The sequence below is a fragment of the Chinchilla lanigera genome, unplaced genomic scaffold (genome assembly GCF_000276665.1).
Source record: "Chinchilla lanigera isolate Chin_1 unplaced genomic scaffold, ChiLan1.0 scaffold00036, whole genome shotgun sequence".
Taxonomy (NCBI): domain Eukaryota; kingdom Metazoa; phylum Chordata; class Mammalia; order Rodentia; family Chinchillidae; genus Chinchilla; species Chinchilla lanigera.
The window spans coordinates 14,945,071-14,972,751 of record NW_004955437.1 but is presented as its reverse complement, the minus strand read 5'-3'; the positions used below and the strand labels follow the sequence as shown (position 1 = coordinate 14,972,751).

Genomic DNA, 27,681 nt, shown 5'->3' with positions numbered 1-27,681 from the left:
CCCTGTCGCCTCCCTGAAACTTAGGCAGACTTTGAAATTCAAGGCAGGGATGAAACTGCTTTTGGTCAGAGGCAGGTTGTATTTATCTTTGTAAGCACAGCTATTAAGATGTGAGCATGAATAGCTGAGGAGACAGAACATTAAGGGGGAAAACTGGAAGACAGAGGAGCCAGGCGATGAAGGAAGGAGACGATGACGTATGTACCTCCACCACAGGCTTTTTACGGTGCTGGGGGGAGTAGCGTACATTAAAGGCATCTGCAGACACAAGAGAATGGAACCCCAGGAGTGGGCCGAGGAGGACTCCGCAGGAGGAGAGCTGAGATTAGCGTGTGCTGCATGCTAAGAGCGTTTTGAGACTGGACATAACAAATGGGAAAATTGTGCCTGCATTTCTGTTTGTCTGTAGAATTGCTATGGCTCTGAAATCCACCCCGTCTGCTTCTCCAAACACTAAAGAAAGTCTCCAGATGGAGAAATCTGAAGTCAGTCTGCAACATGAAAGAAAAGAAAGAACAGGAAGCCTCATACAGAAAGCTGACAACCCTGCTGTTCCTCTAAGATCTAACCTACAGACACAGACCTAGGCTGTGAAATACTAGAGAAAGTTATGGGTTCTAGCCCATACACTGCCTGGACTGACTATATACCCTGAGACAAGCCCCACTTCAGTCATATATAGAGTAAACAGTGGGGAAATGTGATTGAGAACAAATAGCTAAGGCATAACTAACATTGGGAAATGTCTTCCAATCCTTCGCTCATGGCAGACATCATTAATCAATCATAACACTCTTTACAGCAGAGCCTTGTCTTATGGCTGAGGCTTGAATCTGCAGCAAACCATTCTCGGTAGGCATCACCAGCCAATCAGAATGGCTCCAGGAAATGAAACTAGTTCACTATCCCAGACTAGATCTCGTCCAATCCTTAAGGACTAGGACTATAAAACAGTGTGTGTCATGTGTAATCTTATTATAAACATCCTTCACTAGGTTCTACCTTTGTTTTTTCTTCTCTTTGGCCTTTCCAAGACTTTTCAGCCAAGGCAATAAGATAAAAACTGGTCTGAAGGCCCTTCACTCATCCCGAGGCCTGAAGTTCCAAAAGTGACCTTGTACAGTTATTTTTGAGCCTCTTTACCTTAGGTTCCCCTATTCTGCAGAAAGAATCCTCCTGGGGCTGATGCCTGCACTACCCTTCTAAGGATTTCATCAAGGTAGTGAATTCTATTCCTTTTTAAATACTTTGAGATCATAGAAGAAAAGACAGCCTAGGGAAGTTCAAAGACATTTAATTACTGCCCTCAGTTCTTTTGAAAATTATTGAAGAGCCCAGAATTAGAAATTCAGATGTCCTCCAGACTCCTCAGAACAAACAGCTCTCTTATAAATGGCTTAATGTGTCTGTTTAATGTACACAAAATTATCTTTCAGGAAAGCAGATTGTTTTTCTCATCATTTTGCATCTCTAAAAGATACCACCTATGGCAAAAGGACAGGGATTCGAAGTCTGACAAAAATCTACAGCAGAAATAATTAGCACCAGGGGCTATTTCTGAAAGAAAGTTAAATGAAAGAGAAACCGGTTATTTATTTATTTATTTCTGTTCTTTCTATCTTGATCTCTCCATCTCTGCCCGGGGAGGAAGAATTGTATCTGTGGGTGCTGGAATTGCCTCTGCAAGGCTTGTTCAGTAAAACAGCTCCTGAGCCCCAGCACACAACTCCCTCTGGGCCAGGGGACTATGGAAACCAACTCCAGTGCTCAAATCCCTTGGAGAAAACATCCAGGCAAAGCCAGGGATTTGCAGAATAGCAGCACAAGGGCGCGGGAGTGGTGATGTTTTTGTAATTCAGCATCCAAGGGCGGGTGCAGCCTTCTTTCCAAGGATCTGGACAGTCTTTGCTTAAATCATGTTAATTAAATTGGAAACATTCAAAATAGCCCACTGAGGGTGTGCTATGGTTGTTTTCTTAAGCTCATCTAGGAAGTTATCCTAAAAGGAGGCTTCATTTGAGAAACTCTCGCAATACGAAATCCACCGGGCACCCAGAGCATCTGGTACCTGGTTTATAAATTTGGGGCTGGCCTCCCTGGGGGCGGGCACCTGCCAGCGCCCTGAGTCTGCCACCTTGCTCCAGAAATTAAAAATGACTGTTGCCACAGTAATGTTTCCTTACTCCACAGCCCCTTCTGAGTACCTTCTGGCAGGCATTATTTTAAAGACGCGTACCATTTACGTATCAAGTGTTCACCAGAAAATATGATGGGCTGCTTCTGCCTCTGGAGGAGGAATGGATTTTCAGGACCATAATGATTTATTCGTTTCTATGGTCCAGTCAAAGCGGCACTGAAAGCAAGGGAAAAGATGCTTCTCCCACATGGGGTCTTCTTTGGCAGAGGCTGCTCAACCGTAAGGATGCTCTCCCAGTCAGTGGGCGGGGGGTGGGGCATCATCATACTTGGTGTGGAGCACGAACATGATTCCTTCAGAGTGCCCAAGTGTCTGATGATGGCCCAAGAAGGGGCTCCACGAGGAAGTAACTGAAAAGAAGCCAGCTGCTCTGGGGAGACCCTAGCCGCGACGTGTGGCCCCTCCCCCCATGGCCTCCTCCTCCTGCCTACTCCACAGCCACAGCACCTAAAAGCTTCTGCCTCTATACTTCCGTTTTTCTGTATAGTAAGAGGGGCTCAGGATGGAAAAGAACCTTAGAAACAGAGTCAGAGGTAACAGCCCTATCTCACTGGGCTGGGTAAGCCACAAAAAAACTTTAAGATTTGAGTCTGAATGAAACACAACCCCAGGGAGGGCCATGAGGGAGTGCTTTCTGTTTATCCTGCTTCTCTCCAGTCGCTCCCACAATAAGCAAAAAATTGTTTTTCCTTGTGCAAATCCTCTCACTGCCTGGCACTGACCCAAGGGCCCAGGAAGTCTGAGGTGAACCTTGCTGCCTTTTCTGACTAAAAGATAGTAAAGGGAATGAGAAAAGGTAGAGACAGTTTGGGCTGGAAGGGAACTAAGTACTGACAAACTGCTGGCACCCCTCAACCCATCCACGGCCCCCACCAAGGCCTTGAAGAGGGAACTGACACCTCCCGGGTCACACAGAGAGGTTTCAGTGGAGCTAGGATTAGAACACTGTTTTTGGGGACTGGGGAAATAGCTCAGCGGCACAAGCGCTTGCTTCTCAAGCACGAGGTAGGGGGTTCAATTCCCTGTACCAAAAATAATAATAATAATAAAAATAAAACAGAGCACCATTTTTGGCCGGCCACATTCCTCAGGTAAAAGTGATTCTCGTCTCTACTCTCCCAGCCCAAATTGATCGCAAACTCTCACCAACCCAAAGGCCCAGAACGACACACAGCATGAGCTCAGGTGAGGAAATGATTTCCTCTCTCTTGGGTCTGAGCTTCCTTCCTGGAAGGGTCTGAGGTGGCTGAAAAACCAAGTGGCACAGCTCCTGGCTCAGAAGGAGATGCCAACATGATAGCGGCTTCCTGGGGAGCCCACCCTGGTGCCTGGGGAGTAAGCAGCAACTGGAAACAACTGCCTTCCTTTGCAGGGAGTTACTATCCACCCCTGGGGCAAAAGCCCAGGCAGACAGCTCTGTGAGTGCCCAGCTGACAGCATTAGCTCTGGACAGACTCTCCAAGCCATGCCTCAAAACAAGCCTTTGCTCAAGAACAAGGGCAATGGCCTGGACCCCTCCCAGTGGGCTTCTGAACCCCACAGCTTCTTGGGCAAGACAGGACTTGGAAACTAACAAACGCAGCAGGCTTTGACAACAGCCAGGGGCCCAGCAGTCCTCTGAGATCCCACCTTTTTTGTGAGTTGCCCTCTCTTTCAAACTATTTTTAGTGTAAATGAAGAGAGTTTGAAGCAGACTGGTGTGGAAAAGGAGTCTTTTCTTCCTTTCTCCTGTTCCATGAACCATTTCCTGTTTCTTAGGACAGCTGCTTCATTCACTAAGAAAGGGTGGGGAGCATTAAGAAGGGACTGAGAAGCAGGTCAGAATTTAGCCTCTTTGCTAGTAAAGCCCAGGGCAGTTTGGAGAAGGTAGTGGCTTCTCAGCCCTTTGGATTAATCTGCTGGAACCAGCGCACCCAGTCCACTTGGCTTCCTCGCCTCCATAAACAAAGAAGGCCCAGAGGTCTGTTTGTCTAGGGAGGAGGCCGGTGCCCCAGGAAAGACTGTGCCTTTGTAGACCTGCCCCTGAGAACTGAACTCCGGCTTCTCAACTCCCCCACCAACCTCCCATGTCAGCACAAGGCCAAGTGGATGAACTAAAATTAACTCAATGAGCAAAAAAGATAGCCCCGGTGCCTAAGAATCTTAGATGCATTCAGTTGAGTTACTGAATGCCCTAATTCCTTGAGAAAGACAAAGAAGCAACTCTCTCATCCTCATTCCCTCACCACTCAGACAAGCGAGAACATTTCTCACAATAAACTTTTTAGGGCAAATGGTAGCTTTCTGTGGGCAGCATTTCCCTGAAATCATTGTTTTTCAGGAGGGAGTGGGGGGCCTTATTCTAAACCTGCACCCTAAAAACAGGGCTCATAGGCACCAAATCGGGATGTTCAGAGCCCACAGGCACGCGTCCGTCTGCCTCCTCCTAAATATAGCCTACTGAACTAAACCGGGAAGCGTCAGCTTGCGTGTGGTCCCGGGTGTGACTTGCAGAGCACGTGCTTCCCGGTAACAACAAAAGCTGAGGCTTTGTCATAATCCTCGTCTCTATTTTTGAGTCTCTTCACTAAACAAACTTTCTCTCGGCTATATTAGAGGCTCGAAGGAGAATCGCAGCCCCCTCCCCAGGGTATTTCTTCTGACGAATAGGGAGCTACACCATCAACCTTCTCTGAAGGCCTTGTGGGGACAGCCAGGCAAGAAAACACAACCGAAGTTGTTGAGGTCCAAATACATTCCATTCCCTACAACGCCTCCAGGGGGTGCCAGCTTTTATTGTTTGGAAAGGAAGGAAAGAAAAGGGAGAGATGGGAAGGGAAGGATGGAGAATGGTTGGTTAATATCAGTCATATGAACATATTTTTACGGCCCCTGGGATCCACAGGCTCCAGGAGAGTACAGGATATGAGACCAAGATTAGCAGAACTGAGCTCCTAGGCCTATTCAAGACACTAATAGATGGATCACTGGCTCTGACTTATCACCAACCTCTGCTGCAAAAATCTTGCCACTCTAAAGCATTCTAGCAAACACGAGCGTAACATTTCCACTTTCAACATTTTGCATGGTTGAACTTTCCAGGTTTTTCTGGAAGCACCAATAGGTGTCCACTGCCGCAGATGAACATCTGACACTGCTGTGGATGGCGTTCTGGTGGGGAGCTGGTATTGTTTAAAAGAATATTTGAAGGGAAGGCTGAAGAGCTCCAAGGAGACGTGGACAGGAGACTCCATGTTTTTGTCCCCTGTGATGCAGCCGTGTGCCCATCTCCTGTCGATGGCTCTGCGGTCACTACCTGCCAAAGCGGCTGTTAGACACATCTCCCTGTATATTGGTGCTGTCGCGCTGTCTGAAACTGGCCTGTCTCTCTCTGTCATCCCTGCTGCATATCCAGGGACGACTGGGCGCTGGGACCACAGCTAGCGCACTTGACCCTTTTTCCACCAGACTCATCTGTCATCCTGCCAAAGCATTTCCTGTGACACACACGCCCACGATGTACAGCTCCAGGGAGAGTCCAGCGGCCCTCCGGCCCCCGGCCAGCTCAGGGAGGCTGTGTGAAGTGAGAATTTCCTGGCTGACTTGACAATGGTGAGTCAGGCTGGCAGGAGCCTGCCGCAGAAGGGACCAAGCCTGGCTGAGCCTGAAAGAAATATGGGCCCGGAGCAAAGGCTGTCAACTGGATGGACCCCGACAGGGCTTCTCAGGGCACCCAGATGTTCAAAAGGCTGTGCCCGAGCTCTTCAGCACTCTGAGAGGATGCTGGGCTTGGGAGGTCTGAGGCTGCTGCGTCTCAACCACAGGAAAGGATTTATTCTCCACGCCCTACCCTTGTGAGTCTGGAAACCAGCCACTTCCTCCTTACATGGCTATAGCTCACCTAGGTCATAACAAAAATCACAGCTGCTAATGCCCACTAACAGTAACCAGGCCGCAAGCATTGTACACTCATTGACTCATTAACTCCTCACCGCAACATAACAGGCAGGGCCTACTGTCCCCATTTTACAGAGGAAGAAACTGAGGCATACAAAGATGACACAACTCATCCAGGGTGAAAGCCCTAGAGATAGGTAGGACAGATGCCACCTTCGGGTTGTTTCGCCCAACTGCCATACCCAGAGCCCTCTGTGTTCCAAGGACCACAGCAGATTCTTCTCAAGGATAGTGTCCCGGGAGAAAGGAACAGGGTGCACTGGAGATTTGGGGTGCAAGAGGTTCAATTAGCCCAGTGATGGCGAACCTTTTAGAGTTTTCAATGATAACAAACGGCTCACTGGGGCATGTGAGCCGTGGGTTCATCACCACTGACCCAGCCACTTCGTGGGTTCCAACCAAGTAAGACAGAGAGACAGTGAGCCAGATGAAAGCAGAAGCCTGGGTCAGACAATGATGACTGGCCGAGGTCTAGGTCCTCCTTCCACTTTGATAGAGGTGGCCTTGGGGAGGAGGCCTGCATCCTGCACACACCTCAGTAGTGTCTGCCTCACTTATTAGGCACCACTGACTACTGGGTACCTTGGGGAACCATAAATAGATGTGGTTTGGACCGACAGATAAACAGAGAAAGATATACAGGACAATTCAGGCAACCACTTCTACCTGGACAGCCCCTAGGAGAGGCAGCCCTTGCCACAGGAACCCAGGGCTCCCTCAAGACAGAGATGATGTCCAACTTGAAGCAGGTCACTCCATGCAACAGCCCTGAGGAGGCTGCAGCAGCCAACACACCAGCTTATAAAATTAACAGCTGCTCTTTACAGAACGTGTAGAGCACGGGGCACACGAGCCTGTGGCCTGCAGACCAGGAGGCAGTGTGAGCCCAGGCGCCGCCCTGTGGGTCTGATCAGGGTTCCTCTCCGTGGTAAGGACTGGACTCACCCGGGGATCCTGGGGTGTGGGGACTGCAGGAGGGCAGGCAGCTGATCCTGCACCCCGCTTCTCAGGCACATTCCCCTGAACTTGGGAAATGGAAATCATTCTGCTCATTTGGAGAGCCCGGCTGGGAACTTGCTATGAACTTGGGGTCCTGTTGGCTCTGGCCCCTCTCCTCACCTCTACTGCAGGATCTAGTTGAGGTTGGGGAAGGAAAGACGGCCATGTCCCCGCGGCAAGGGGACAGATGTTACATCTGATCTATGACTTTGCGCTGTGGGTAACTAATCCCAGCAGCCCCTTTCGGAAGGTATCTACAGTGGCAGAGAGGGTGGCAAATTTTTTCTCTGCAGGGCAGACAGTAATTATCTCCAGCTGGTAGGTGTTTGGAACTCTGTGGATACTATTCAACTCTGCGTTGTCGTGCTTGAAGATGCTATGTAAATGAATGAGCGTTGCTGTGTTCCAATAAAACGTTGATTATGGACACTGAAATCTGAATTGCAAATAATTTAAAAATGTTGCAAATTATTCTTCCTTTGATTTTTTTTTTTAAAAAGCATTTTAAAAAGTATAAAACCATTCTTAGCTCATGATCATGATCCGTACAAAAGAGGCAATAACCACGGTGGCCCACAAGTTGTCACCAGGTAATCGTGGCTAGTGAGTGTCGAATAGGGAAAGCATCCTACAGCGAGATGAGAATGGGAACTGCTAGGCAAACCATACTCTTTCTGCCGGCTCCAGGAGCTCCATGAGCACTCCTAAGCTCTACGGGTTGACAATCTAGAAGAGGCAACAAGAAATGAACTCTGAGGCTGGAGATATAGCTCAGTGGCATGAGTGCCTGCCTGGTAAGCACAAGGTCCTGAGTTCGATTCCTGGTACCAAAAAAAAAAAAAAATGAACTCTGTCCAGGCCCCCACAGAACCACATCTATCCTGCAGCATCTCTTGGGTCCAGTCTTCTGTGCAGCCTAAGTAAAGCCAATGAAAGCCAGATGGGGTGGCATGCGCCTGTAATCCTGGCCTAGGCAGGAGGACTGCTAGGAGTTCAAGGCCAGCCTGAGCTGCATAGTGAGCTCAAGACCAGCCCGAACTACATAATGAGACCCTGACTTAAAAAAAAGTAAAAGTCTGACCAACTGTCAGCAACTGCACCACCAAAGGAAGGTCCTACCTCTCTTGAACGTCTCCACTGACGGGGAGCTCGTTAACTCTTATGGGAACTTGCTCAGCGCAATGGCTTCTCTGACTCATGTTTTTTTCATCTCAGTAAATGATGCTAGATTGCAAATAACCTAGTGCAAATCTAGTGTATCTTTCATCAAATGAAGACAAAATATGTTCCCTAGTCTAAAAAATGTAATAACTTTCGATTTTCTTTTGGCTTATACCAAATATATGAGCTCTGTGTCTCTGCATAGGATAAAACAAATGATTTTTAAGTCCTGGTGGGGAATCACCCCATGGTTCCTTTGAGCCAAACCTTCCCTTGGAGGTGTTAACTCAAAATCTCGATTGACTCCCAGTAGCACAGCGAGGAGGACAGACTGGCCCACCAGGGGCCGCTTTTACTAAAAATACAGTCCTGAGAAACGTCTGGGCTTTCTGCTCCAGAGAGCATTTGAGGACGATATAAGAATTTTATATAGATTTGCCAAAAATATAAAAAAGAAGGGCCACCCATGAGAGGAAGACAGAGTAAGACAGAAATGTGAACTGTGTGTGAGTCTGCCACAAGGCACTGCTGAAAAAGGAGAGGATGCTAAGAATCACCAGCTCTGGGGGCCACCTAATGGGAAAAATGAGCGCAATGAATGTCACATATTTGATGAAACATATGCCCATGTGCACCTCGTCTGGTTCAGCCGGTCCAATTTCACATGCAAACAGCACAGCAGTGAATGCACATCTATTTAACACTGTTAAACCACAAGGATTATTTCTATTGCAAAGGCATATTTGATGCGTATTTCCTTTTGGGTCCTCGGAGATAAGGATAAAATGGCCCAGGCTGTGTATATAATGTTAATGCAAAATGTCACATGTGCGACACATTTAGAAAGAGAAAGGGAGAGACTGCTGTTCTCTTTCTCCTTACCTTGATAAATCATCCTCTAGACGTTAGAGCAAGCAGCAAACGTTTTCAGTTTGTGGAATTAGACATGGACGTTTCCTAGAGCAATATTCAAACGGAGTAGCAGAGGCAAATGGGGAAAATAACTGAAAAGAATGATGCTAAAGGCCCTGTCTTTGCTCAAGGAACTGGTAACTTTGTTGGTGATAACAGACTTGGAAGAGAAGCATGAGCTCTTGAATTTGTCAAGCGGCCATGGGAAGATCCAAGCAGTGTAGACACTGCACTCACCATTAGGGAATGCTGTCCTTGGCCACAAGAAATACTTTCCCTAGGGAGATAGTGTCAAGGCTCTGAGAACACATGGAAATGAACATGAATATTCAGGAACGAGGTGCTCATGGACATGGTGTGTGTATTTATCTCTGGGTGTGTTTGCATACCTGTAACTTTCCTCTTTATAAACAGGTTCTCTGGTATTATTACTCTTGCATTATATAATCTTAGGCTCTCTCAGTACCTATCTTTCAGTTTCTGTATAAAATAAGGGGATGAACTAAGCCAAGAATCAACCAACGGTGACTTATTAAGCAAATCTGGCCCACCACCTGTATCTGCAAATAAAATTTTATTAGAACATGAGGCACTGTGGCTGTTTATGGCTGCCTCTAAACTATGATGACAAAGTTGCATAGCCATGAGAGGTCCATGTGGTCCACAAAGCCTAAAACATTTGCTATAGAAAAATCTGCCTACCCTGCACTAATATATCTACTTTGATTTCTCTACTATGGTTCTACAAACCACAATGAAACTGTACAAAGACCTGCTCATGTGTTTCTTGCCCTGTGTTTATATGTCACCTATTTCTTATAAAGCTTCAGTTTGATTCACAAAAATGCATGGAGCACATGAGCACATCCATGTACATTTCAAATAGGAAGGTAAGGACATCAGAGCAACAAGAAAATGAAAGAAGTGACATAGAAAGGAAGCCAGAAGAGACAGGGACACGTGCAGCATAAAACACTGAAATGCTCTGCATTTCCGTGGGCCAACCTGGCACACATCTGCCACCACAGCAGAAACATGATCCCTTTCCTACCTCCTGGATATTCAGGAGGATCCCAATCCATGGTGCAAAGACCTGTGTCCCATGGGTGTGTCATGAGATGTAGTGAACAAAGTCATCAACAACACCCAGATGGGGGGAGACACCCTGATGACATGTCCTGCTACACTGAAATGGGTGGGCCAACTCTATGTCCCAAAGTGTCACTTATCAGCAGCTCTTCCAAAGTGTTTCAGAATGCTGAAGTAAGTGCTTACTGTTTCATAGTTGTCCCTCAAGGTTTGTAGGAGAGTGGCTCTAGGGCTCCCCATGGATACCAAAATCTAAGGGTGCACAGGTCCAAATGGCAGAGCACTTGCAAATAAACTACTCACATCCTCTTCTGTACTTTATATCATCCCTAGATTACTAGTCACACCAATACAATGTAAATGCTATACAAATAGTTATTGTACTATATTATCGAGGGGAAAAAAAAAACAAGAAAACAAGACTGGACAGGTTCATTACAGACTTGATTTTCCTTCTCCCATCCAACATTCATGATATGTACTTGGTTGAATCCATGGATGTGGAATATGCAGAGGCAGAGAGCCAACTGCTTTTACAATCAGAGAATATTTTTTTTTAGAAAGAGACAGCGGAAGCAGTAACCATCAACAGCCTGGCGTTGGCTTTGACACAGAATCCCTCAGCCGCGTGCACCGACAGGAGGCCTGATCCACCCACTCTTGCCGTCCTTATATCCAGGACAGATAAAGCAAAGAGGCTAATCTGAGACCTGCAGCTACTGGGTCAAGGAATTCCATCACTCTGGTGACGAGGCTCCAGGTGTTGACTATAAAAAGACCTGGTGAGTGGAGAATATCGTTTGTCATTTTTTAAATAGAGCTCTATAGCTTTCTATCTAGTTCTGCGATATAAATATTTCACACTCTGGATGGCTGCTGCTCACTGCTGTATGCCCCGTGCCTAGGCCAGAGCCAGCGCAGGTGAAAAGTCAACACGGATCAGATGAGCGGTGTGCCTGCCTGAGATCGTACAGTTATTCTGGGGCTACCTTAGCAAATCCTTCCCAAGCTGGGCCTTATCCACACACCTTGGCATCCAGACTCACCTGTGACAGTTAGACAGGTGCAAAAGGAGCCCAGATGTGGAGGCCAAGCTCCTGAGCATGCGTCAAGGGAAACAAATTAAAAATTGAAAAGGGAAACTCTGAACAGCTGGGATTCTAGTCTTGCTCGGGTCCCATTGTTGCAGGGATAAACATTTGGACAGCTCAAGGCAAACACAGCTTTGGGTTCTGAACAGGCAGAGCAGCTTTCTGCTGTGCACTGGAGCTCAGCGGGAAATCCATTCCGTGTGCAGAGCAAGGCCCTGCCTCATCCTGAGGGACGGGCCTGTCCTGAGACACCGGGCAGAAAGCAAAGACCCTGCTCCCTGTGCAGAGGGGCCAGCCGCATCTAAGGGGTACCTGCAGCCCTGGCAGGACTTCCTTGAGGAACCCCAGCCATGCCAGGCCTCCTTAAAGAGCTGCTTCCACACCAAAAGGTTCAGAAAGTCAGCCATAGGGGGACCTATTTGGCTGCAATGAGGTAATGTCAAAAGGTCTCAACCAAAGAGATAGCTGGTGGCCTGGAAAAGAAAAGGCACTGTCTTCAACTAGGAAACCGTGACATAAAATAAACACCAGGCTGGGAGTACGGAGTCTGTGGACATGCAGTTGGCTCTGTCACTTGAAGCTGATACTGTTTCGTAAGTCATGGCCCTTGCTGTGCTTTGGTTTTCTCACGTATAGAAGAGGGGCTCCCGGATGAGACTGACTTGCTTCCTTGTGGTGAAGCTCTGTAGCACCACAGGGTACAGAAGGTGTGGAGCAACCACAGAGATATGGACACTGCTCTTCAAACCGAGGGTGCTATGTGCAGGGCTTGGGTGTGCCCGGTTCCTGAGAGGCTTGGGACAATGTGACTGACAGTGGAGAGACAGTGACGTGGTGGCTATGAGGCATGCTTGGCCCCGTGGATCCTATTTGCACAATAGCCATCCACCCACCTCCACTACTTGATGTCATTTCAGGTCTTGCTCTAGGTGGCCCCAGCAGCCACCCTTTCTTGTATTGTCCCTGAGGCCATAACACACTTGTCCCAGGACCTCCAAGCTCCTGCCCATTCTAGGGAAGCTTCATCCATCCAGCAGCTCCTTCTGCATAACAGCCCGTCATGGTAACTTACTCTCACACCTCACTGTCCTGCACACTTAACCCAAATTCTTCAGCCTGGCTGTGAATCCCAGCAAGCTATCTCTAACTCTCTCCCCATCTTTCTTGTTCTCAGATGCCTTTGTGTCTGTGGCCCTGGGTCACTGGAAGGCTCCACTCTGACAATGTGCCATAGTCCGTCCTCTCGCCTCCTGCTGTTTGCTCACCTAGGAAGGCACCTCTCTTTCGACTTTCAGGATCCTAACTCACATTCCTGTCCACAACTCATATCCCAATCCACAACTCACAAGCTTTTATCTTACGAGGCATACACAGCTTCCGGCCTACCAAGCAGTCCCACTCCTGTTCTCAAGTTCTAATGTCTGTATTTTCTGGTGTTCTCTGGACCATCAAGTGCATGCTCTGTTCATCCTCCTGCAGCTTCCGTGTCACAAATGGATGCACTGCTATCTTCCCCACATGCAGGCCCTACACACTCCCTCAAGAACATCCGTATGTGGTGCACTCAAACAAGGCTCAGTCCTTGTTTTCCACAGCACTATAAAGAACACTTGACCTGGGGCTGGTATTCAGTACCCCCTGGCTGATGCTGGTGAAGACAGAGCTGTCAATGGCAGCCACATATGACGAAGTGTCACATTTGGACAACCAAGCTACCAGTAGGTGCCTACTATGACCATCATGCATAGAATACATGACCTCTATTCTGGAGACCCAAATCCAGAATCCAACCTCTTTATGTCCCCAGTGCAGAATTCACTGACACTCAAGCACAGAAGAGCAATGGAGACTGTACAAAAGAATCAGAAGGGAACAGGGGTGGTGGTGGTCACACAGCACAGCGCAGCCCACAGCAAGCCACTGGCCAGCAGACACAGAATCTCCTGGGTCTCAGGGGACTAAATTGTCTCACTCTCTTCCACCAAGCAGCAAGTGACCTCACGAGCTTTCTTCTCCTCCTCCAAAACTCCAACTTTCCATTTCCCCTCTTTCTATATTGCCCTCAGCTGACATCCACTATGGCTTCATAGCCAGACTCTTCAGAAGAGTCGGCTCCTAATGCATCCCTCAGCTCACAGCGGTCCATCCCCCTGGAAGGTAGCCTGACGTGCACCTTTGCTTCCCCAAGCAGGACCTGACTCACTCCCCCAGACAGTGTGAGATGTTTACACCAAACACCACACAGAATTCTCCCCAGCGAGAACTTTCTTGCAGTGAAATTTTCCCCACCCACCTTCTTCTACAATCACCTCCTCGCTGAGTTTCTGCCAAGAACTGTTGAGGTAATAACATCTATTTTCCAGAGTCTCTGCTTAATCCCTGATCCACTCAGCCATTAGGAGGCCCCTGCTCATTGAAAGAGCCAGGTGACGCCTGCCTGACCCTTGCTGCAGGCCAAGGAAGGGCAGCTCATACAAAAGAGCTTCCGGCGTCACAGTGAGAAGTCACCCGGATGCATCTTCCTTCACAGGAAGTGCCCAGGTCCAAGCAGACTCAAGTAAGCCAATGGGCAGGGCTGCCATGGAGGTGTGGGGGTTGCCCACTTGTGACAGGAACATGGATCCTGGCAGGTGTGACCAGGATCACATGCACCCAAGACTACACCAGTCTTTGCACTGAAAAAGCATGTCCAGGCTCTGATCAGTCCCAGGCCTGTCCCACGCATGGTTCTTGTCCCAAGCCAGGGGTTCACGAGGCCAGTCAGTGAACCCAAGCTCTGTTCAAACACATCGGAGAGAAGAACAAAATCCGTCCAGAAGAGGTGGTACGAGCTTTAGCTGCAGATAGCCCAGGTGACACGTCAGCAGAAATAAGGACACCTGAGCAATGCTTGGACCCAGGGCTCTGCAGCCATGGAAGCTGCCGATGGCTTCAGCACTAGCATGACAAGGAGCACGCACCAGGGCAGGATTCAGCTCACACAGTGCAGACAGGATGCTGCCCCAAGAGGGGCCCTCTGCCTGGCCACCAGACGACAGCAGTGACATTCCCAGAATGTCACCAAGCACCTGCAGAGAACACCTGGATCCCAGGGCTGTGAGGCCCTTGACAGGTTCTAGTAGATGCTTCCTTGTCCTTCTTTGCTCCACCATAATCCAGCTCTGCCCCGTATGTGTGCGTGCATGTGCTTGCATCAGTCTTGCTGATAGGGAAAGCTAGGCACACATTCCCTGTAGATCACAATCCAGCCCTTTGTATCTCTAACCACCAGCTTAGATTTGCCCAAAGAACCCTGCACTGCGCAAGCACCAGGCACAGCGCTTGCTGCTTGGGCCTGAAGACACAGAACCGCACCCCTCACGGGAAGCCATTTTGCACACATGCGCCTGCTCATGCACTCAGGGGCCGGGGACTCACCAGGACTCTGCCAGTCAGCGTCTGGGCAGATATCATCACACCTGCCCAGTCCTTCACGGAGGTCATCCAGCCGACCTCGGCTGCCACCGCCTCCTCCTTCTCGTCCACTGGCTTGAGAGTGCCATCTGCCTGGCTCGAGCCATTGTTAATCTTCTGGGCCTCCTGGCAACAGAGAAGAGAAGAGTTGAGACCTGGGGAACAACTGGATTTAAATGACACACCTACCCATGAAGGATCCAAGCCTGAAGCGGTCATCAGTGGAGGCAGAAACAAGCTGAAATGTACAGGGGAAGGGAGGAAAGTGGGCTATGGCTTTGACATTTTTAATTTGTTGAAGATGGATGATATCATTTTCCGCCCATTTTAAAGAAAGAGCCCCAGAGTTGAGGAGGGAAGGTAAACTGCCCAGTGTTACCAAGTAGTTAGAAAGGGCAAATGATGGTCCCAGGTTGGTTCCAACAACAGAAACAGGTCAATTAATCGATCTGGTCTATCCCTCGACGACGATTGGGCCAGGGATTATCACGTGACCCCCACTGACCCAATAAGACGCAAGCCTGGGACAAGAGAAGTAATTCTTCTGAGAGAAGAAACCCACCACAGAAGAAAGAAGTGACTGAGCAGTGGTGAACAGTCCCTTGAACACCGGGATCCGACTGTACCTGAAATCCACAATAGATCTTCTTAGTTACAGAAGGTGATAAATTTCCCTTCATAGCTTCAAATCCACTTGTGGAAATCAGGCTGAGTCTATTGGGTAACAGAATCCCCCATGGGACCCAAAATGGTACATCTGTGCATCCGGTGAGCTCTCTGACTAGAATACTCTTCTCCTCCCACACAGGCTCGTTTATGTGTCTCACCTTTTTAATAAAATCTTTGTGAGCTGCTCTTTTACAAGTGCAATGCTTTCCTTCCTTCCAATAGCACTTTTCTGCTTTATTTCTTTCTCTTTTTCTTAGTTTTATTCCATCTTTTATTTTTTTATTTTGAAGAAAAGAAAAATAAACAATGAAAGTTGTATAAAATTTTAAAACAAGATTGTAGGATAGCCGGGTGTGGCGGCGCACGCCTGTAATCCCAGCACTTGGGAGGCTGAAGCAGGAGGACTGTTGCGAGTTCAAGGCTAGCCAGCCTGAACTACACAGCAAGATCCTGTCTCAGTAACACACACACACAAAAAAAAGATTGTAGGAGAGCAACAATGTTCAGTACATTGCGCATTGTTATCCTCAAAGTAGTTGCTTATAATTTCTTCTGTAGCACTTCAAACCTGTAAGATACTCTGTAACCCACTTATTGTTTCATTTACTGCATGTTTCTCCTACCCCTGTGGCCAAATCAGTCCCAGCACATGGCTGGCTCAATAAGCACTGGTGAGTGGTTACAAAGGGTTCCAAGTGCCAGCCCGGCATCGGCCACAGAGCCTGGGCAGACGGCTGCCAGGAAAAATACAGGACACCTAGTTAAAATTTTTTTTTTCACCTAGTTAAATTTGACTTTCAGAGAAACAACAATTTATTCTAGTGTAAGAATGTCCCAGATAATGCATGGCATGTACTTATACTGAAAACTTTTCCATTATTTATTTGGCTGTAAATTTAACCGACCTGATAGTCAACTGTCTACTGAGATTTTTACTGCAGGTGAAGATGGATGAAAAGTTGCCAGTGAATTATGTTTATCGTTTAAAATCCGGGAATTCATGTCCAAAGCAGACCCTCACTGGGGACTGTTGTGCCCTGGAGTGAGTGGGGAAATCGAAGGCGGAAGTGAAAACCTTGGTGTGCAGTGGGTGGGGGTGAGGCAGTGGGGGATAGATGGACACAGGAGTCCGGTGCTTTGGACATATGTCTAGGTCAGGCCTTGGGGCTGGGCCGGGCTGGGCAGGAAGCTGCTCCTGTTACCTGTTCCTCACCCTGTGGCCACACTGCCTTGGGGAGGTTGGGGACAAGAGAAGCTTCACCTGTAGCAAGGATGTGAATATTTTCTTCCCACATGTGCTACGCCCCATGCAGCTAGAAAAACCCAGTGCATTCCAGGATGGAAAGTCACAGGGTAGGCATCACAGGGCCACCTGTGGACAGGTGTGTCACCTGCTGCCCAAGCTCCCAGGCCAATTTCAGTGGCCTGATAGGGCTTGCCCTGGTCCCTGCACCTCAGCTGCCTGAGACTCTGAACAGGTAGGTCTCCAGAGGGAGGTAGAGGCCCTGATCCAAGGGGAGTTGTGATAACCAAAGCAGCAGGTTCCCAGAGAAAATCTTTCCCTCCTGCCACGGTGGGGGCTCCTGATAAGGTGGGGACAATACTACCTTCTCTCAGGGGCCATCAAGAGTAAGCAGGGCCTACCCCAGAACCTGCAGTTCTACTCAGTGCCTGGACATGGCCCATCTGCCGGCCAGGGCACCACATGTGGGAGCCTTCGCATGCTGACCCTGATGCTCAGCTGGGAGCCCTGAAATGCAACATGGATCTTAACCTCCAGCACGCTCTTGGCCTCTTCCTTCCCTCAGGACCACCTACTTCTTTCAGAAGTGGACAATGGGGGAAGACTAGGGCCAGGAGAAGCCCATTGAACCAAAAGCTCCTGTGTCCTTCTTCGCAATGTCTGCCTGGGATACTTCAAAACTGGTCCCCAGCTGCCACCAGGGGACCTGGACAATAAACTCCCTGTTCCTAAAGACTCAGGCTCCACCCAGCAGCCCCCAGAGGAGAGAAATGAGCATGGGAAAAGTTGGGAGGCAGGGGCCCCTGCAGCCACAAGGTTTTAATGCATCAGTAATTCACAGCACAAGAGGTATATGGCAGATAATGCTATTTTGCCAGCCCTCTTACCTATTGTTTTACAAAGCATTCATTATTTTAATTACTTTATGATAGGCAAGGAAAAACACAGACTAAAAGGAGATAATGCTCTTGTTATTATTTGCTCACACTAGATGTTGCGAGTTTAATTACCATGTGGAGGAGGCAGGGCTGGGGAGGGGCTGGGGAGCAGAGCAAGAGCTGCACAGAGCCCACTGCCAGCTGCCTGGTTAGTCCAGGACCCTCCAACTGGAGGAAGGCACCCCTCTCCACCACTGACTCTGCTTGATCCTGAGCACCCCTCAGCAGATTTTATAATCCCAGGCACCAGAGAAAAGGGGGAAGAGGCCTGCAAGGGTTAAGTAGCCTTGCTGGGGGACACACAGGAGGTAAAGGTGGCTGAGGCAGATCCTGTTGGAATAGTGACAGCCACCAGAGTTCAGAATGAAACATTGTCTTGGCATTACCTTACTGAAACCTTAGACTATCTTACTGAAACCATAGACTGTGGAATTAGCCCCATTTTACAGATTGGGTGGCCAACAGCAGGTGTCTCAGAGCACAGTGTGGAATCTGAAAGCTTGGGCTAGAGGCATGGAATCCACCAGTGCTTAGGTCTCTGGGTGCTGACCAACTAGCTGGCTCCTGTGGGCATGGTGACTCAGGCACCTTGGCCTCCTCTCTGCAAAGTGGGAGAAACATACACCCCTGGTAGGATGGGTGCCTCCCAGGGTGTCCAGGGAAAGCTGCACGGCTTCCATGATTGGGCCCCAGGAGGGATGCTGACCCAGAGGGAGCTCAAGGTGAGCAAGCGCAGAGCAGAGGACAGGCAGAGTCGCTACTCAAGGCTGCTGCTCCACCTTATGGTTGGGATCTGGTCCCCAGTGCAGCAGTGTTCAGAGGTGGGGCCCTTGGAGGTGAGTGGCTCATGAGAGCTCCATCCTCATGAATGGATTAATCCATTCATGGATTCAGGGCTGAATGGACTATTGGGAAGTAGAGGTGGGGCCTATTTAGCTAGAGTGTGTAGTTAGGGGTGTACCCTTAAAGACTACATCTTGTCCCCAGCCCCTTCCCCGACTCCGTCTCTCTCTTTTGCCTGGCCACCATGAGCTGAGCAGCTTTTCTCCATCACACATGATGCTCTGTCTCCCCATAACCCGGAAACATCGCAGGCAGCTGTCTGTGCAGTTAAACCTCTGAAACCACTAGCCAAAATGAGTCCTTGCTCCTTTATGCTGATTTCTTCAGGCATTTTGTCACAGTGACGGAAAGCAAACACACCTTCCAACTTTGCAGAGGTTCCAGTAGGGACCGTGTGGCCCCACCCAGGACTGGTGGGAGCACTTCCTACACCCACGGGCCTGAATTAACAGAGCAAGAAACCCAAGTCCAGGTGCAGCTTTTCTGGCAGGGTCTGGGCCAGTTGTTTCATTCTGGAAGGCTCTATGTCCTCTTCTCTAAACAGGAGTGAGTCCTGCCTGCCTGCCCACTGGATTCCTGCAAGAACCCTAATCTGGTCACTTGGAGCAAAGAACTTCCCAGAAGCACTGACTGCTTCCCAAAGAGAGAGCCAGGCAGTGTCACTGTCCCTTGCTTCTGGGCAGGAAGCAGGCTGCTCTGGAAATAGGAGCCCCATGACCCAAAGCCAGAGGCCTCACAGAATGCGGGGCTCAGCACTCAGATCCCCACCCACCCAGTTGCGCTATGCAGGGGCCTAGTTATCCTAGGCACCCACAGGATGTTGCCAAGTCCCGTCAGAGGCCCTGTGCTGGGACACCCTCTCTGCAGGGACAAGCCACCGCCACACCTGCTCTCACCTGATCTAGATGCTCATCCCCAGCACAGCAGCCCGGACACCTGTCCAGAGCCAGGTGCCACACCTGCTCAGGGGCTCTATCAGGGATAAGGACTCAGCAGGGCCAGCCTGGAGGACAATTCTAGAGCCTCTTCCCTGCCACCCACTGAGGGCTACCCCAGAAGCTCAATATCTGTCTCAGATTTAATGACTCCTGGGTTTCTGGGAAAGGACCCCTCAGCCAGATGTGGGAAGTTGTGTCCCTCTGGGACGAAGGCTAAGCTCATGTAAATGCACATCACCTGGCTATGGGTTTTCCTCCCACTAAGGGGACAATCAGTGCTTTCACTGTCCCACTCCTTCCTGTCACCCTATGAGCTGTGCTCCCTTGTGCCCCTCCAGCCACCCTGGGATCCTGGTGTTGCCACATCACTCCAGACCCACGGCCCATCTCGAGGCTGTTGGCACGGGCTGCTTCCTGAGCCCCAGGTGTCCCCACAGCTGCTCCCTCGACTCTCAGGCCATCGTTCAAGCTCTCACCTTACCCACGAGCCCCTCCCACACCACCCTTTGGCGATGTCATCCTCCGCCACCCCAATCGCTCCCTCTCTAGGCTCCCTTCTTCAGAGCACTTAAACCGCCCTCAGGTCTCAATCTAGGACGTCCCAGGAGGACAAGAAATTTTGTCTGTTTGGTTCAAGGCTGCATCTTCAACAATGAGACATCATGAGCTCAGAGAAAATACGTGACACATCTTGGTGGGGAGAAGAGGGAGATGGAGGGGAAGTCAAGCTGCAAGAAATGTGCACTTCTTAGCACGCACAATATCTAGAATGAATAACATTATTAAGAAATAGTACTAATAATGATGAAGGCTGCCGTATTTCAGTGTGGTCGCGATAATTCCACAAGGTAGGTGCTGAGCTCTGATTTGACAGAGGTAGGGGTAAGCAGCTGATCCAGGAAGACACAGTTGGAATTTAAACAGAGTGGCTGGTGCCACAAAGGGATGTGTGCCTGTCCCACCGCCCTCCCAGGGCCAGAGTGAGAAGCAGAAGGGGAAAGGGTGTGGAAGGATTACTGGCTGCCGCACTGTTCTGTGGAAGCTCTTATTAGTGTCACGAGCACTCCGTTCACCCCACTTCTGGGCACTGTGTGTGCCGCAGTAGCCCTTCGTCAAGGTCCGTGTGCCTTGGGAGGACGGCTGAATGAAGGACAGAGGACCGTGCTTCCTTTCTCCACTAAGAAGCAGCCTGGAAACATAAATCACCCTTGGAGGAGCAGAGCATGAATTCGGAAATGAACGTGGCTGCCTGACAGGCTGCGAAGCCCTCCGCTAGGGGCTAAAGTGTGCTGCACGGAGGTCACCACAGGAGGGGATCCGCTTCCTCCCTCACCTCTCCATCCCAGATCCCTCAGTACCTGGCTGCTCTGCTTGGTCTCCCCAGGAGGCAGCTCTGGCTGAGCTCTGCAGGGCTGGAGGTGCCTGGGTGGGAGATGAGAGTGCAGAGGAGCAGGACAGGCTGGGATTGCAGGGAAGCAGCTCTTCTCTTCCTTCTGGGATTGGAGAAGGCCCAGGAAGCACCCCCCATCCTGCACTGGACCCTCTGCTAAAGGCCCTGCATATTCCCAGAATGTTCTAGCACAGAGCGCTCGGGGAGAAGAAAGGCCAGGAAAGTCCCATTTGGCGCTCGAATTTTCCACACCACAAAACCATTTCTGGCGAGCGTGCAGTGCTGAGATCTGCTCTAAGTTACCCACTCCGACCCCCCAGGTCCCTCCCTTGCAATTGTACTGCCTTCCCTAGCAGCCCTGCCCAGCTGCCTGCACCTGGGCACAAAGCAGAAGGACTTTCTCTCCTGCCAGAAGGATGGAACAGGGTGAAGAGTTCTGGGCCTGAAGTTAAAAGGCCCTAGAGCCAAGCTGTGTGACCTCAGCCACCCACTTAATCTCTCAGATCAACATCCCCGTCTGGGAAACAAGAGGAAGCTGGGAATTAAACGCACAGTTTTCTGGTCCCGGGAGCTCAGTCCTCAGAGAAGCACCATGAGGGGTCATGAAGAGAGGACAGAGACAAGACCTGGCTTCCTGAGACTCAACCACCTTGCACCAAGCAGTTTCCCCTGTTAAGGTTTAGTCTACACTACATCTAAGTGGAAGGATTTAGCAGGGTAGGGGCTGTTAAATCCCCTGGGTAAAACTGTAGGCCTGTTTTAGCTTTGTTTCCTGATCTTGATGATGACAGTCTGAGGCACAGTTTGGCCTAAGATCAAGAAATACCCGAATTTCACCACCATGCAAACCCTGCAGGCTTCCAGTACACTACACAGACTCCTCTTCGGGTGCCCTTGCCTGGGGTCTCCCAGGCCTGGATGCCAGGGAAGGTCTTCCAACCACCCCCATCCCTGCCAGACAGACAGAGAACCAGAGAGCACAACCCCGGTCGCCTCTCTCACTTCCTGGGCGGGTGGCCGGCCATGGGCATTCTCCCAGGTACCAATAATCCTGCATATTAGGGGATTAGGCAGATTACCTAAAGCAGCTCAAGCAAATAAAGCATAATGTGGGTACCACCAGCTGGGATTTTCATGGCGAGAGTTCTGTGAATGGAGGTAAAGGAGGAGGTGGTCACTCAGAGACTCTGGGACAAGAGGAATGGGGCAAAAGAGAACAGGGCTTTCCCAGAGCTGGTGGGAAGGGCGGCAGAGGTCCTTGCACCCTGGGAAGTTCTGTTATCCAACCTCTCCCTGGCTGGTCCAAACTCCCTGCACACCCGAGAAGCCTTGCAAGCCCTCTCCCATCCATCCCCGGAGACTGGGCGTGGGCAGGTGTTAAGGTGTGAAGGGGTGAGCTCATCCAACAGCTCCTGCGCTTGCTCCCTGTGGGCTGCAGCCCCAGGGATAGGGATGCACTGCAGATTCAGGAGCTCAGATAAACCCCACTGCTCTGGATGCTGGAAAGCCACCCGAGTGAGTGTACCAGGTGTCTGCTGCTCCTAAGCAGCTTCATTGTCGAGGGAGCTTTGAGCGGTTGCTTTTCAGGCACGCTAAGCAGCTTCTTTCTTAGAAGCACCTTGAGCTCACTGTGAACAGCTGCACCCTGGAAGTCTTTGTGAGAGACAAAGCTGACAGCAGAGAAAGGCCAGGTGACCTTTAACAAGTCCTCAGCATCTCTGTGCCTCGGGTTTCCTTGTCTCAGAGTCGAAGGGGCTGTGTAAACACTCCCCATGGGCCTGTCTCACTCTGAACCCGCCTGGCCCTGAGCCCTGGATTGGGAATCCCGTACTGTGCATGCCAGTGTCTCTGTGACCCTGGGCACATCCATCAAATGCCATTTCCCTGGCAGAGGTGATGCTAAAGGAAGATGGGGACCTTCCTGCTCTTCTCAGAGCCATCTCTGAGCTGCTCCCCTATCTACTGAAGACCAAGAGTATGGCGGGTCCTCAGGAAGTCCTTGACTCCCTCTTGTATCTATGAGCCGTATTCTCCACTTGGGTTTTGAACATCAACTTATTGAATCCCCACAACCAGCCTGCAACACAGGAATGTCATGAGGATCCGGGACACTGGGCTGTTTTCCAAGATTCCCCATCTCATAAGTGGCAGGGTTAAAATTTAAGTCTGTTCTAAGATTCTAAGTCTATGGGTCATGATTTTGTTTCTATTCCATGCTGCCTAGGATAGGCAAGACGTACCTGCTTTATACACACACACACACACACACACACACACACACAAAGATCTTCTTTAAAAACAGTTTGTTACTGCTACTGAAACAATTATCTTATGCTGAATGCTTCTAAATAACAAAGGTCTGTAGTAAATCGGGTTGACTTGGGTTATAATGAAAAGAAGTGGTTATACATGGAAAAGAAATGGGAGAAAAGGCCTAGGAGCAGAAGGTCTCACATTTCCGAACTAATGACCTCCTTCTCTTCCATTTAGCTTAATAAAATGGGAAAATAAAGTCACAATCCAAAATTCACTATCAGGGATGCACAGGTTTGGAAGTGCATGATCAAAGACCTCAGCCACGACTCCTAGGGTAAGGTCAGGCCAGGGCCAGGTCAGGCTGCTCACCTGCATGGTCACACAGACAGAGCTACCAGTCTGCAGAACAACCCCACCCCACCCTCCCACCCCCCGCCCCAGGAGAATAGCTCAGAACAGCCCAGAGAGGAAAATATCACAGGGATTCCACTGGAAAACGAAATCCACATGTGATTTCCAGTCAACAAGTAACTTGTAATCACACCAGGCAAGTCTAAGCCGGGCCAGAGAGAATGCCTTGTCCACCCCCTACCCTGGTGAAGGAGAGGCAGCATGAGGGATGGGAAGGCTGAGCATCATTGTACGACAGTCCTGAGCGTAACTTTCCATTTCTGTCACTTAGCTCTGCAACCCTGGAGAACATCACCTCACCTCATCCTGGCCTTGATTTCCTCTTTGGCAAAACAGGCTTAAAAACACAGTACCTTCCTTCTCTGCTACCTGTGAGGCACACCCACAATGATGATGAAAAAAATCACCATGAAGGGTCCATGAACTGCTGTATCTCTCTCAGTTTAGTACCAGACCCTGGACACTGCCCTGCGTGCCCGAATGTCAGACTCCATACGTAGAAAATCTGATTTCTGTCCAGGTCAACAAAGCAGAGATGAAATTTGATCTAGTCAGGACAGACTGGGATCTGGATCAGTGAAACATAAGAAATACCATGCCCGTGTGTTCAGTAAAGGAAGTGGAAATCGCCATGCCATGGTCCAGTTAAATTTTATGACTAAGTTAGCAAAAGGACAAAGCAAATTAAAAGAGGATGTGAATGTGGTTCAGGAACAACTGAATGCCACTGAACAACGGACACCCAGGAAGTGTGGGAGGGATATGTTCATCTGGTCAGCGAGGCACAGGCTCCCTGTGTCTTACATTGTGCCTGTTCCTGACAGCTGAGCTCTTCTGGCCTCCAGAGAGAAGTCACTGCTCGCAGGACAGGGAAGGGTCAAAAGAGGGAAAGAGAGAAGAAAAGGAGCCCTCAGCCCTTGGGGACAAGAGGGTCAGGCTTCTGAGTCCACTGCAAAGGGTGCTACAGGTTGGCTGACGTGTCTCATGGTCCCCTGGGACCCAATTGGGTCACAGAGCAGTGCTGCTTCCTGAGGCAGTGTGAATGGAAAGACAGCAGCATGGTGAAATATGTGTGAGCCTATGAAAGCCACTGCTCTCCCCTGGGAGGAAGTGTCCTTCCCTCTGACATTATGTCATCGCTGCTTTGTTGGGTATTAACATGCCCTTTGAATGAAATGACAGTGATGGCAGAGCTGGCATTTGACAGTTTCTTTTTATGCCCTTGCTTGTCAAAATAAAAAGCTGGCAGCCCTGTGATAGTCTGTTTTTTAAAGTTTAATTGAAAATCCCAGGAAACATCTAGAAATCGCTCACCTAGCCCAAATGCCTCATTCTACAGATGGAAAAGTAAGGCCTCAAAATGACACCCTCACAGTGGCCAGGGCCCCTGTGTGGAGTGCAGGCTGTGTCTGTCACACTGGTCAAGGCCAGGCATGGTCTTTGGGGCCCACACAGTCATGGAACATGGGCCCAGAGGGCAGGAAAAAGAAAATGCAGGGGCTGGGGATTTAGCTTAGTGGCACAGTGCCTGCCTGGCAAGCGCAGGGTCGTGAGTTCAATCCCCGGTACTGGAAAAAAAACAAAAAACAAAAAACAAACAAAGAAAATGCATTGTTCCCAAAGCTCAGGACCACACCAAAGAGCCCCAAACTCACCGCATCTTCCACCCTCACCATTACTACCCAGGCCACTATCCACGGGACACTGGGGAGAGAGAATTCACCAATGGATAGCAGGTAAGACAAACGGCAGGTGGGTGACTATTCTTCACTATCAACACACAGAAACAGCAATCTAAGTCACTACCCAATGCCCCAAACAAAACAGACCATGGCCACCTCCTGAGCTGGCCGCTCACATCTTCATAGCTTTTCCTGCTGCCTGCATCACAAATGCCCAACTTCTTTTCTGCCTCCTGGGCACACACTCCATGAGGGCAGGGTCTCTGCTCAGTGTGTTTGCTCTGTGGCCTCAAACCCAGAACAGTACCACTAACACAGTAGACACTTAGCGTGCATTGAAAGAACAATTGAAAGTATCCTGCACTCTTTTTCCATTCTGCTGTCTTCCATCTTTGCTCGTATCTTCTGGAATCTCAAAATCCTGCCAAGTTCACACTGTCTAAAGCACAGGACTCAAAGTACTCAAGTGCTGGTCTGCAAAGCTACCAACTCAGGCCCGATCCCTGCCCACTACACATGTCACAGCTCAGATGTGACTCGGTCCTCCCGGCCTCCACACCCTCGTGCAGCCATTCCCACTTCTGGGATGTCCTCTTCATTGTACGTATCCTTCTGCAGCATTCCCAGTCACATCCTAGGAGCCCATACATGGCCTCACAGCTCAGTCTGTGGCAATGTGATAAACAGGTTAGTACCAACTGACTAAGCTACAGCCCTGCTCGGTTGCCACTGAAAAACCAAGCGCTGTGCCCATGGGTTAACATCTGGTTAAATAAGGCCAATTTCCATAACTTGCATCTTAACCAAGGCTGGCTTCTGAGCAGCTACAATTTCAAATACAAACCCCATCTCCCAAGGAAGATCAGATGTCATGGGGCTTCGGAGAGGCACATGCCTCACCAGGCACATCCGTCAAAATAAGATGAATGTTCTTGTTTACAAAAGGAGTTGCCCTGTTCCAGGAAAATTTCCACCATGATTTAGGACCTCATCCAGTAGGCGCCTATAGACCTCACAGACGAAACGTTTTTTTCAGCCTCTTCCATTTGCTGAACTTGGATGGGTTTGGCTTGAGGTCAGTGGCGCTGTCATAATTAGGTCATTGCATTGCTTTTCCCACCCTGTAACATGACCCCACTGGGGGAGCCAGGACCTAGCACAACAGAGGAACCTTGAAGGGGGAAAGATGCCCAGCTCACCAGGCACACAGAGGCAGCCAGGACCCACCACTTTGTGCAAAACAAACTGCAGCCCAGCCAGAGGGTGGTGCCAGGCTCACACTCCAGGAGCCAAGGTGCTCTGCTCCCTGGACCCTTGTGGCCACCCATTCTGCGTGGCAAAGCTCGGGCTCCTGTGCTCCACGGTTCCCACACACCCCAGCCTACATCTAGGTTTCCAGCGCTGCAGGCCACACACCAGAGAGTCTGGACTAGCTGCTAATGAGAACTGAAAACAGTAATTTAACAGCCAGAAGAGAGGCAAAGAGATTTCCATTTCTATGAGATTCAAGGGGCTCTTTCTCATTTTCCTTCTTCATTCCTGACGGGAGTGTGGAGTGTGGAAAGGCAAGCGCCCCAGCACTGCAAAACCTCAGCCCTTTCCTTGGCACGGCCAGGCCCATCAATCTCTTTGCATGGCCTGGGACCCCTCCAACCCCAGACGTTGCAAGAGGCTCCGCAGCTCCGAGAACCTTTCTTTCTCTAGGAAGGCTTTTCCAAAATTATATCAGGTTTCCTTCTACCCCTGCTTGTCAGCAAGAGATTCTTTTGCCTAACATGGTTGAAGAATGTCTCAGAAACTGGTGTGATTCAGCCTGGCCTCGGATGAGGTTTTCCACCCATACGGAGCACACCGACTGTCTGGAGATGTGGGCTCGTGACACCCAGGAGCCCACGCCCTTTCCCCTGTCTCCAGCCCTCGGTAAAGAGAATACATTTGACGAGTGGCAGGTCTGAGCCATTGATGAAGCCAGAGAGAAAATACGAGTCAACAGGAGGCCCAAAGGTCTTGCCTACACACTTGCATATATGAGCCTCCTCCCTGTATTGCCCTCCACTTACCCCCAATTTTCTGAATGTGTGAATACTGTGGCAGCACACCCAGGAGAAATCACTCAAAAGCTACAGGTAGAAGTGTAACAATTTCTCTTGGAAGACAGAGCAGAGCCCTCCAGACTTTTGATCCCCTGGGATTTGTCTTCCCCTCATTCCCATTCAGACTGGCCACCTTCGAAAACTACAGGCTCTAACCAGAGGGGAACCAAGCAATTGTTAGAAAATGCAGTCTGCAAAACTGCCTGTCACCTGAGTGTCTGGGTTACTCATGAATTATTACTGAACAGGTGTTAGTTCTGCCACATTCCCTCCTGAAGACCCACACCTCCCACACACACAGAGGAATAAGTTTGCCCTGTGTTCCTGCTCCTATGTGGGCATGGAGGGGAAGCTTGAAAACTCAAAAGTTTCTTCCTGTA

At 49.7% G+C, this 27,681-nt stretch overlaps 1 protein-coding gene across 2 annotated transcripts in view; it reads right to left on the bottom strand.

Annotated features, from left to right (window-relative positions):
- The window catches only part of Kcnma1 (potassium channel, calcium activated large conductance subfamily M alpha, member 1), a gene marked incomplete at its 5' end in the record, with an annotated part of 707,467 nt that overhangs the window by 484,523 nt on the left and 195,263 nt on the right, over nt 1–27,681 (bottom strand). For both annotated transcript variants that reach the window (XM_005389908.2, XM_013517024.1), the window contains 1 exon segment: nt 14,803–14,964. In XM_005389908.2, coding sequence (XP_005389965.1) covers nt 14,803–14,964 — 162 coding nt within the window.